The 11,541-nt window shown below is 47.0% G+C and overlaps 1 protein-coding gene and 1 long non-coding RNA gene across 2 annotated transcripts; one reads left to right on the top strand and one right to left on the bottom strand.

Moving 5' to 3' along the window:
* The first annotated feature begins 322 nt into the window (after positions 1-322).
* On the top strand, positions 323-10,510 carry LOC109026841 (uncharacterized). The gene is made up of 3 exons (XR_002005887.4): positions 323-433; positions 6,346-8,238; positions 10,341-10,510. It is a non-coding gene; the product is annotated as an uncharacterized lncRNA (long non-coding RNA).
* GHAA (keratin, type I cuticular Ha7-like) lies at positions 4,194-9,735 on the bottom strand. Its single transcript, NM_001279670.1, is given in 7 exon segments — positions 4,194-4,548; positions 5,320-5,540; positions 5,894-6,019; positions 6,095-6,256; positions 6,562-6,718; positions 7,777-7,859; positions 9,272-9,735. Coding segments are annotated over 7 exon segments (1,293 nt in total). The 5' UTR covers positions 9,701-9,735; the 3' UTR covers positions 4,194-4,433.
* Positions 10,511-11,541: the final 1,031 nt, after the last annotated feature.

Raw genomic sequence — 11,541 nt, 5'->3', positions numbered from 1 at the left:
ACTCTGAGTCCTGCTGAGCAGACAGGTCCACAGCTAGCATAATGTAATGTGATTGGGCCTTCACCCAAAAATATCTCCTTCCCCTACCCACTCCATTTCTTCCTACACCCACCCCTGACCCAAACCCCATTCAGGGCATTCCAATCCAGCTCATGATTTTCAGCCACACGGCGAGGGAATGAAGCCATTTCAGGTTATGCTCTTGATCCCAAAGAGTAGTTTGTGCTTTGCTCTCTAAGTGACTCATAAGCAGAATTCAGAGAACTCTTCTCATTAGAATCTTGTTCCCTTTAATAATCTAGTCTTCAGCCAGGCAGGGTAATGAATTGTTTTGGCATCTGGTTCTTGTTGCTTTGGAGACCACAGGAGAGGCGGTGGTGATGGCCCATCGCTTCAGCCCTGTGGCATCCCCACAGGATCCATGGGCATCAAGGTAAGTTTCAAAGCAAATGAAAGAGGCTTTTGCCAGGTGCAGCATAGGAAATCATTCCAGGGATGTGGTGTGGGCAGAAAAAGAAAAGCACCTACAGTAAATCAAGCAAATTTGCAGAGGAAATAGAAAGGGGAATAAGGCTGGTGGAGGGAAACGGAGGGAGCACGCAGTCCTGCTGGTGAGTGGACACAGTCGTGCCCCCTTGAGACCAGAGAAACCTCCTGAGGGCAGAGGGCCTTGGAGACCAATGTGAATGGCTGAGGCAGGTTGTATAGGATATCCAAGAACCAGGGAGGAAGGAAGGGAAAGGGAGGTTTGGATGCAATAACCAGCATCAAACGGGGGAGCCTCCAGGCAATGGCCAAAGGCCAGAAGCTGAGTCTAAAATGCTGATGGGGGACAGCACCGAGAAGGTCACCCCTAGGGAGATCCCAGACCCTAGGATACCTTTCCCGTAAAATCCATCCAGGATTTCAGAGTGGTCTGAATGTGAAGTTTTATCCACATGTACCTCCAGCAAGGCCCTCACGGTTGGGAACAGGGAAAGAGCAGGGAAAAAGAAAAGAGAAGACTTGGGGTTGAGTGCGTGGAGCTGCCCCTCACCTGCTGTGAGGTGCAGAGGGGGCATTTCACCTCCCTACACCTGTACTTCTCCCTCTGCACGATGGGGATTGTGATGTCTGTTCCCCTCTCTCAAGGTTGTTTGGGGCCTCCATTTGGATACAACACGAAGTGCTTTAACAAGTACTTTGTAAATGGTGAAACAATGAACATCTATAGGGATTCTGTTTCCCTCCTCCTCTTTCTCAATAGACAAGGTGGTTTTACAATGGCAGGAAGTGAGTTGAGCTTCTTTGGCAACTCCTAGTTTATTAAAATTGCCAGAGTCCTCAAGCTTCAAGATCCTGTGAGATACTAAAGAACTTTTATTCCTTGTACCACCCTTTGTGGCATAAATTCTCAGAAACGTTTCTTCTAACATAAACATACTCATTTCCTTCAAGGAAAGGAATCAAAACAATGGGGTCATTATGATTCTATCATCCTGTTGACAAAATCTGAGACTTGGCCTCTGTAAAGCACAGTGGTTAAGAGCACAGTTGCTGGAGGCAGGCTGCTTGGATCTGAATCCTGGCTTCACCACCTAATAGCTGTGTGACCTTGGGCATGTTACTTAGCCTCTCTGAGTCTTGGCTCCTTGTCTGCAAAATGAGAAAACAATAGCATTGGCTTTCTAGGATTGTTATAATGATTAAATGAGTTTACCCATATGACTGTAGCTATAATTTAGACCAGCGCCTGGCTCATAGTAAGAGCTTGATGGATATATGGTTCTATGACAATGATGATGATGGTGAAGCTATATGATTTGATGATGATGATGATGATTCTGGTGATGGTGATGGTAATGATGACCTCTGTGGTTTCCAGGGAAACTCTTCACACACGACAAACACACAGATGCGCGTGCACACACACACATGTACTGTCTCATCAAAGCTAATCTTTTAATTAGAAATGAGAGAGCATTGGATGTGAACTTAAGAAACACAGGTCAATCACCCTGGGGCCCCACTGACTCACTTTATGTCACCAGCAGAATCCCTCAACCACTGAATGACTCACCTTCTCTCTCTCTCCCTTAAATGGGAAGGACAATGCTTGCCTACACCGTCATGGTGCAAGAATAAGTGGGTTTATTTTGTTAGACAGCTTTGAACTTGTTGGATGAAAGGAGCTATTTAAGTACAAAGGAGATGAGGGCAGCTGGGTCAGGTACTAAATTAAGACTAATCGAGATGGCTGTTCATTATTGAGAGCTTCTCTTGGGTAGGTGCCCAAGGGGTGTGTCACATGTGCCAAAACAGTTTTACCACTTGAGAAAAAGAACAGAGGAGGGGAGGGCGTGGCAGCCTCCGACCCTTCTTGGGCTTCCTATGCTGGAAATCCCAGTGTCTCTCAAGCAGATCAGTCCTATGTACATGAGCAGTGACCAACAAGTAGGACGCTGGGCTTGAGAGCAGTTGGAGGCAGAGCAACAAGATTCTCACTTAAGCTCCCTCCAGCCTTGGGGCTCGGGACTGTGGTCACTCCAGCACCACACCTCTGTATCAGGAAGACCTGGATTAAACCAGAACCAGCTGTACTTGTAAATTTTTCAGCAAACTACAATGATTCAGAGAATTCACAGAGGGAAAGGGAAGACCAAAACCAGCTCCTAAAGGAGATTTGGTGGTTCCACTTCAATGCCTGTGGTTTCACTGATCAATAAGACATAGAAAGCAGGGACGCACAGAGTTAGGGGGGCTGCAGCCATCTCAACCAGCCCCATCAGTTCCCTAAGTGTTCCCCTCAACATCCCCATCAGTGATTCTGAAGCCTCTGCTTGTCTCCAAGGATAGGGAACTCACTGCTTCTCTTCTCTGGCCAGCTGTGATGCTGAATTCTGGGGATGTGCTGATTCTCAAGCCACGGCTATCAAAATATGGAGCTTTTGATTCATGTTCTACCGTCTGCAAATTCCAAGCCAGACAGTTGCCACAAGGACTCACCAATGGGGGTTACTGAGGAGGTTGGATGGGTCAGCTTGTTTGGGCCTTTCTAGACTGATAGAAATAACTATCATGTAGCATTTTCAGAGTTTTGCAATGTAAAAGAGAAAGGCTCTATCCTGATCTGATGGTATGAGGGATTCCTCACTGGAGGACATATCAGGACGGCAAGGCCAGCCGTTTCTGTAGAGGGTCTAGCTAGTCAAGGGCTCATTCCTCAAATAAACCTCCTAATCCAGTGTTTCTCAAACTTGAACCAACATCAGAATCACCTGCAAGTCATGCTAAAGCAGAATGCTGGCTCAGTAAGTCAGGGGTGGTGCTCAAGAATGTGCATGTCTAGCAAGTTCTCAGGTAATGCCAGTGCTACCAGCTGGCGGACCACGCTTTAAGAACCACTGTCCTAAACCTTCTCATGTTTAATTTGTTTCCCCCTCAAAGCTTCCAAAGAACGGGCTTTGGATCTGGTTCAAAGAGACTAGGTTTCAAGTCTTGACTCAGTCACCATCTGAGAATAATAACAGCTGCTTCTTCTTTGCAGGGCTGATGTGGTGCCCTGTGACACAATGTCGGCGAAGCCCCAGCCAGTGCCTTGCTCATAATGGGCATGTCATCCTAAAAGCTCAATTTAAGTTACCTGTTCTGGGGCTTCTGATTCATGTTCTACTGTCTACAAATTCCAAGCCAGACAGCTGCCAGGACTTACCAGTGGAGCTTACTGGGGAGCTTGGACGGGTCAGGTTGTTTGGGCCTTTCTAGACTGATAGCAATTACCATCAGTTAATATTTTCAGAGTTTTGCAACGGTCTGTGGTGCCGCAGATTTGAGCTCTTCTTTTACACAAGGACCAGGTGGCTTATCCAGATAAAAGGGAAATTTTACTTAGCGTCTATATTTTAAAAGCTCTATCTGTAAATCTGTCTCCAAATACACTTGGTGAGGTCCAAGGTTGGGTATCTCTCCTCTGTGCCACTTTGCCGCAGTCCCATTTTTAACTCTAGCCTTCACTGGCTTTGCCATCTCCCAGAACCACTCTGGTGAGCCAGCCACAACTCCCGTCTACAGAAGCATGTGGCTCAAGGAGTTCCCAGCAAGGCTCTCAGCATGGGACGGAGATGCTGAGGCCGGACTGCACTGGGCTCATTCTGCTGCAGAAGCGAAGTTTAATAGCAAAATAAAAACAAAAGTGCCTGCTCCAACTCAGAGAGATCAGGAGGCAACAGAAGAGAGAAAATGGAGCACTTGGGACACCTTGAGGGGAAGAAACAAATCCAGCCATAGGGGCTGAGCTGCTGGACTCAAACACCTATCCACAGAGTGGCACTGTCTCTCTTCAGTCTCCTGCCTGGCTGGCCAGGGAGGCAAGGCCCAGGTAGCAGGCCTGCAGAGCAAAGCCTAACGAGCTGAAGACACCTCCCCTTTCCCAGCACCTCGGGCTGAGGAGTGTGTCAGTATCCAGTTGATGAGCAGGGCCCATGGGTGGCCCGGGAGCAGGGGGCGCAGGCTGCAGGGGCTGGACTAGGAGTGCTGAAGGCTGGGGTTGCACACGGGTTGCAGGGAAATCTGCATAGAGAAAAAAGGTGTTTGAAACATTGGCATGAGAAGTATGTGAAGGACAAAAGTATATTATAGACACTTTAGAATTAAAGTGCAAAAGAGGACCTTAGACCTTAGATGTCCCTCTAAGCCTGAAAGGGGCAATGACGTGCCCATAGTCCACAGTGGAGCTGGGGCCAGAACTCAGTGTACCTGTGTGCCAGGCCAGGGTCACGTCCCATATGGAAGGAACACAGCAGAGAGAAAGGCAGAAAGGCCAGAGGAACAAGAATGGCCCAGATGTCAGCCACTGATTCCATTTAAACACAGCCCCTCATAGTGTTCCTTAGTGCTTAAAGGGGTATATCAGCCCTCTGACCCTTTTCACAGGGCTATTGTGGAACTAAAATGAAAGAGTCAGTGCACATGCCCTTAGCAATACTTTAAATGCTATGCGCACAAAGAATACTCGTTACTGGAATACTTCTCCTGGAGATAATTTAGCAAAACCTGAATGTGCTGGGCATTCAGTATTTTAGCCCTCTATGGGAGTAGCCAGCAACTGGGAGCACAACGTGGTCAGCAAAACAAATGCCATGACCTGAAAACTCCTGTACGCCCTCACCTACGCCTAGGCAGGCATTAGCTCACCAGGCCTAGTGGTAGCAAGTTTGTCTCCAAAGATGGGATCTGCAATGCCACCCCCACCTGGCCTCCAGAGCTCCTTTTAGGTCATTCCCAAGAGAAGTCATCTGTTTTTGCACACGGTGTTGACATAGACAACAACAGGGTACGTACTTGCAGTCCTCACTCTCCAGAAGGTTCCGGTATGTGGCAATCTCATTCTCCAGCCAGGCCTTCACATCCAGCAGCACCTGGTACTCCTGGTTCTGCCGCTCCAGGTCAGCCCGGATCTCAGACAGCTGTTCCTCCACATTGTTGATGAAGCTCTGCATCTGGGCCAGCTCTGTGCAGTAGCGGTCCTCGGCTTCACACAGGGAGTTCTGTAGACAGTCCTTCTATAATATCAAAGAAAGGAGGAAGCAAGTTAAAAATCATGGATCTCCAACCTCTTAAGATTGTGACACCCCAAGACATTGCCAGGTCCAGAGAGCAATCTAACTCCCTTTAGCTGTCTTCAGCCAGAATAACTAACACATTTCATGGTAGACCTTTAAGATCAGAGCCCTCTGACCTGAGTTAATGTTGATTCACTCAGCATCCACATCTACAGGGAAGTGCTTCCAAAAGAGTTGAAACCAAGGTTTAAGCTGAGTCCGTGGTTGGTATTCGAGGCCTGTACTGACCCCAGAGAGCTACTCATGGGCAGTGGGAGCCAAGCTGGGTCTCCCATGCGTGCAGAGGGACTCACCAGTGTGTGCTGAGCCTGAAGCTCCACCTCCAGGGCGTTCACCGAGCGTCTCAACTCCAGGATCTCTGACTGGCAGCACTGCAGCTCCTCGGAGCAGGACATGGCCTGCAGGCTGATGCCTTCAGACTGGAGCACAGAGAAACATGGTCACCTACCTGCCCAGATGGAGGCCAATCCCTGCTGCTTAGCAGTCCCCCTCACCTGGGCTTGGAACCACTGCTCCACATCCTGGCGATTGGTCTCCACCATGGCCTCGTACTGGCCTCGCGTCTCCCCCAGAACCCTACTCAGGTCAATGGTGGGCTCAATGTCCAGCTCTATCCGGAGCTTGTCTCCCAGCTGACCCCTTAGAGTGTGGGCTTCCTGTAGGCATCAGAGGAGTATGACCCGCCTGCAGGGCCCCCAACTGCCCTTCACCCAAACTCTCAACTCCCACTTTCCATCCTCCCCAGTAATTTGCCTGTGCTCCTCTGAAGATAAATCGCTGCCTGCACCAGCCTAGCAGCTTCCAGAAGCTGTGGATGAGAAGCAATCTCCCACCAAAAGCCAGAGCTCACCTGCAAAGCTTCAATCCCAAGCAGAAGGAAGCCTCCGTTCCCCCCCCTCCCCCAGATGAGCCTGAATTCACCTCCAGAAAGTCTCAATGCATCACACCAAGGGTCACACACCTGCTCATGGTTCTTCTTGAGGCAAAGCAGCTCCTCCTTCAGGGACTCCAGCTGGGCCTCCAGGTCACACTTGGCGAGGGTGAGGTTGTCCAGCACCCTGCGCAGGCCACAGATGTCAGCCTCCACCAGCTGGTGCAGCGAGCGCTCTGTCTCGTACCTGTAACAGGGAAAGTGCAGGAGTGACAGTTAGAGGGCAGGAAGGAGCACCAGGACATGACTCCCAGCTCGCAGCTGTAAGTCCACTGGCCTGCCCTTTGCCATCTAATTGTGAGTTGGCTTATCCTGTGTAGTGTGCTCAAAGCCCAGAAAGCAACAGGATGTTCCCCACTCAGCCAATACTAAGCACCCGAGATGAACCAAGGGGAGCAGCTGGTACTGAGGATACTGTGATGGACACACAGCCAGCACCTGCCTTCACACACAATGGCCCAAAAGGGAGGTGGCAAAGTAACCAGGCATTTGCAACACAGTGCAATCACTGCAGGCCCCTCTCTACAAGCCCCATACCCAAAGGGACCCTGGATTCCCTCTTAGAGTAAAAGCCACATTGCCAGCGTGAGAGGAAGGAAATGGCTTTCTTTAGCTCTAGAAGAGTGAGACTTGCACAGTGCCCTGAAGAAAGATGATAAAATACAATGCCCCTTCCAGAACCCAGGGTAGACCCTCCTCAGGTGGTGTCAACCCTTTGACTTTCACATGTTTTCATCTTAGGCTATGGAGCATGATTTCTGCTATGAATTATCAGCACTCACAAATTAATCAAGCTGCAGCACAGAAACATATCCTTATTAAGGCAACAGTTTCACAGGAAATTGCTTCAAGAAAGGAAAATTTGGTACAAAATTTAAGGCCAAGTCCCAGCTCTGCCACTCAGTACCCACATGGCTTCTGGCAAGTCACACCAGCACCCCAAGCCTTGGGGTCCCCACCTGTGGAGGAGATGCTATCCCTGCCCGCCTGCTTCACAAGTTGCGGATGATGCATTCTAGCACATGTTGTAAACTGTTAATGCTAAACCACTGGAGAGCGGATAGTTTTTCAGGATCTTGAGCTTAATGCCCTTTGTTCTCTTCTGCTATAACTACGGGGTTGGGGTCTGGGTCAATGACATCCGATGCCACATGAGACAGAAGCAGCCAACTTGGCATTGTCCCATCCCCATCCAACCCCAACTCTCACTTGGCTCCTTCCCATCCCTGTCCAACCCCAACTCACTTGGTCCTGAAGTCATCTGCAGCCAATTTGGCATTGTCTATTTGCACAACCAGCCTATTGTTCTCCGATTTGGTGCACAGAATCTGGGATAAGAAAGTAGGCTCAGTAAGTGACTTACTGATCCCAGAGACACCTATAGCCTCAGGTGAGAGGAAGTTTTATTGGCTGAAGTTGAACCTACAGCATCCGCGTGGACAACACAAACTCCCAAACATGCAAGAGATGCTTTTGTGGTGTGGGAAGGAAGATGTGCAAGAGACCTCTTGGAAAAGGATGAAGACATAGAGTCAAAGGAACCAGGAGATGGAAGACAGTAGCAAACTGAACATATAACAAAGACTTGTTTTCATTTTGCCAGATATGATGCTTAGCCCAATATAAATAAGAAGATCTGGCCAGACGCAGTGGCTCATGCCTGTAATCCCGGCACTTTGGGAGACCAAGGCAGATGGATCACCTGAGGTCAGGAGTTCAAGACCAGCCTGGCCAACATGGTGAAACACCGTCTCTACTAAAAATATAAAAGTTAGCTAGGAGTGGTGGTGCACACTTGTAATCCCAGCTACTCAGGAAGCTGAGACATGAGAATCACTTGAACCTGGGAGGCAGAGGTTGCAGTGAGCTGAGATTGCACCACTGCACTCCAGCCTGGGTGACAGAGCGAGACTTTGTCTCAAAAAAAAAAAAAAAAACTAGGCCACAGAACAGAGGACTGGCTATGAATGTTTTAGATAAAGTAGGATCTGTTCTAAAGAAGATCTTTCCTCTGGTTGTCCAACCTCCCCACAGGTCTTCTCTGAATCTAGCCAGGTTTCTGTAACCCCTATTTTGACATTCCTTGTCTTCTTGTCTCCAAAACTAAGATGTAGGCTCTTCAGAAGCTTTAAGTGAATAATCAAAGGTGACAGGTGACAATAGATGTGCATAAGAGGTTGATGCTGTTGTGTGGATAGACACTGCCTTGGCAAGGATGTTAGGAAATATTCCTTTTGCCCTGTTTACTGCAGCAGAAGTTTCAGTATACTGCAACTTTCATAAACTCAGCACGGTTTTTGCATGGTTTTCATGAAAATAGCATGATTTTTGTGACTACGATTTAGGAATTTTATGTGCTGAAGTTAAGTAAGCATGAACTCAGAATCCTAGAGTGATAAATTCTACATCTCATCCTTTACAAATTCCCATTCACCTTCACTCAAGAGATTCTCTTCCCACATTAAAAGAAAAAAAAATCCACTGCTGACCCAGGGTCAGTAATCTTTTTTTGTAAAGGATCAGATAGTAAATACTTTAGGCTTTGCAGACCCTACAGTCTCCATTACAATGACTGAACTCTGCCACTGTAGTACAAAAGCAGCTGCAGACAACATACAAATGCATGAGCATGGCCATGAACCAATAAAACTTTATTTGCAAAAGCAGGTGGTGGGCCGGATTTGGCCGACAGGCAGTAAGCAGATTCCTGACCCCTGATCTGGTGCACCGCAAACCTCACCTTCTCCTGGAGCTCCTGGATGGTGCAGAAGTAGGACTGGTAGTTTGGGCACACGCTGGACTCGTGGCACTTGCTCCTCTCATGGAGTTTGGTCTCCAGTTCTGCATTGTCCCACTCCAGCTGGCGCACCTTCTCCAGGTAGTTGGCCAGATGGTCGTTTAGGAACTGCATGGTCTCCTTCTCGTGGCCGTTCAGGGTGTTTTCGCGGTAGGCCCCACAGATTCCGATGTTGCCAGGAATGTGGCAGGTCCCTGGCAAGGGACAAGCGGTGTGGCAGGTTGGGGGCAGACAGAGGCTGAGGCGGCCCAGGGGAGTCGACCCCACACGGACTCGATTGGCATGTGCCACATTAGCCAAGAGGCACAGAGAGGCAGCGTTGGCCTCTGAAACCTGCCCGCTGAGGAGGGAACTGCAGTGGTCAGAAGTCATGGGGCTAAAAGGCAAGATCCTGCTTTGCCCACAGTTGGATCTGCTTGACACCAAAATCTTCCTTCTCCTGTAGACCTTATATAAGCCTTAGTGGGTGTTGGTGCAAGAAAACTGGCATTTTCCTCATTAATATTTATGTCAATTGTTATACAATCACTCTATTAGTCAGTGGTTTTTGTTTCCTATAAAGAGTTAATGAGCTCATGAAAGAGGCCCTAACCTCTTTCTTCCCATCACTGCAGGTTCCTGGAAAACAGAGAAAACAAGGTCTTCTTCAAGCAGCCCACTTTCTGTGGCTGTGAAATTTTTCCCCTTCTGTCAGCTTATGTCTATGAAATAATCAAGAACTAAAGGCTCCTAAAATGTCCTGCAAGTCTCTCTCACTCCCACATTCTTTTCCTACCTCTGAATGTTCCCAATGCAGCAAAACCTAAAATATTAGTCAATCAGGCACATTGAAGAAAGGGAAAAATCATGATTTGTTTGTTTTGATAGATATTTGTAGAGTGCCCAGTGCGGAACAAACGCACATCTAGGCTTTCTTGTAAGAAGGAGATTTTAGATTTTAATAAGAGAGATAACAAAGTAAATGATCTTGATATTATGAAGACAGTAAAAGGAAGTATTTTTTTAAAAAAAGAGAGCTGCAAAGATTTCGAGGTGGAAGAGAGCTCACTGAGAGACCGGAAAAAGACTTCAAGGAGTAGGGGATTTTCCAAATATGTTTTGAATGATATTTTTTATAAAGGGTTGGGGAATGAGCTTCTCTCATAGAGAACAAAATAAACACAATCAAACATTTGGAAAATGGAAAATAGTCTAGTTGTGTTTTATATGGTTTATATAAATACCATTATATGGTATTTATAATGGAGACATTATCCCCAAGCCCTGGAAAGTTGCATTGAGTCCAGGTTGTGAAAAGTCTTGAATACCAGGACCATGGTCTTGAGGCAAAGGTGAGTGAAAGGTAGGGATCTGCCCTGGAAGACGACTTTCAAGTATAAGGAAAAATAAATAGCCAGCTTCCTTTTGAAGGAAAGTAGCAGAAAAAAAGGTGGAAAGTTCCTTTATACAAATTATTAGAAAACTGAAAATGAAACCTAAGTTCAAAATTAATCTTGGTGTTTGAAAACTAACAGTTTTTAATACTCCTTGGGTTAAATAAGAAATCAAATTTAAAAATTTTTAAGTATTTTGAACTGAATTAAAATCAATACACAACCTATAAAACAGATGTTGGCAATTAAGACTTTCCCTGTGCATACGTGAAACAGATAAGCGTTTTGGGAGTGAGAAAAAAACGGCTCATAATAAAACTGATGGTTTGCAATTTTCAGAAAATAAAATTATGCTTCTGTGTACTGGAGTCTACAGGCTAATTAAGGCAGGCAGTGATTAACATTTTATGGTGTCTGTTCTCAGGGCCTCACCCACCTTCCCAGGCATCTTTCCTTTCTATTGACCCTTTCACCAGACTGAGTCCCTCATCACCCTTGTTTACAGAAGATACATACTCAAGAACTTTGATCTTTCATCTTTTGAAATATTTTTGCATTTCTTTGAAATGCATCTACCTTGATTATCCATTGCTTGGGAGACTCTAGAACAAAATTTAAATTTCCTTAATCTTCAGACACACTCAGAGCATCAGAAGCTTTATGGCCTCCCCTATTTCTAAAACAAATAAGCCAGTGGCCATTTGTTCAATACACCCTGGAAAAGGGCAGCTAGCCAGCTTCCAGTCTATGCTAACAAGGATGCTAATTTGACCGCATTCCTAAGATGAATGAATTCACCACGAGGGCCCTTGAAGCAGCAAGTGTGTTTCAGCTGGCCCT

Source organism: Gorilla gorilla, chromosome 4 (genome assembly GCF_029281585.2).
Source record: "Gorilla gorilla gorilla isolate KB3781 chromosome 4, NHGRI_mGorGor1-v2.1_pri, whole genome shotgun sequence".
NCBI classification, from domain to species: Eukaryota; Metazoa; Chordata; class Mammalia; order Primates; family Hominidae; genus Gorilla; species Gorilla gorilla.
The sequence above is the reverse complement of the archived record's forward strand: the minus strand, read 5'-3'. Positions and strand labels throughout refer to the sequence as shown.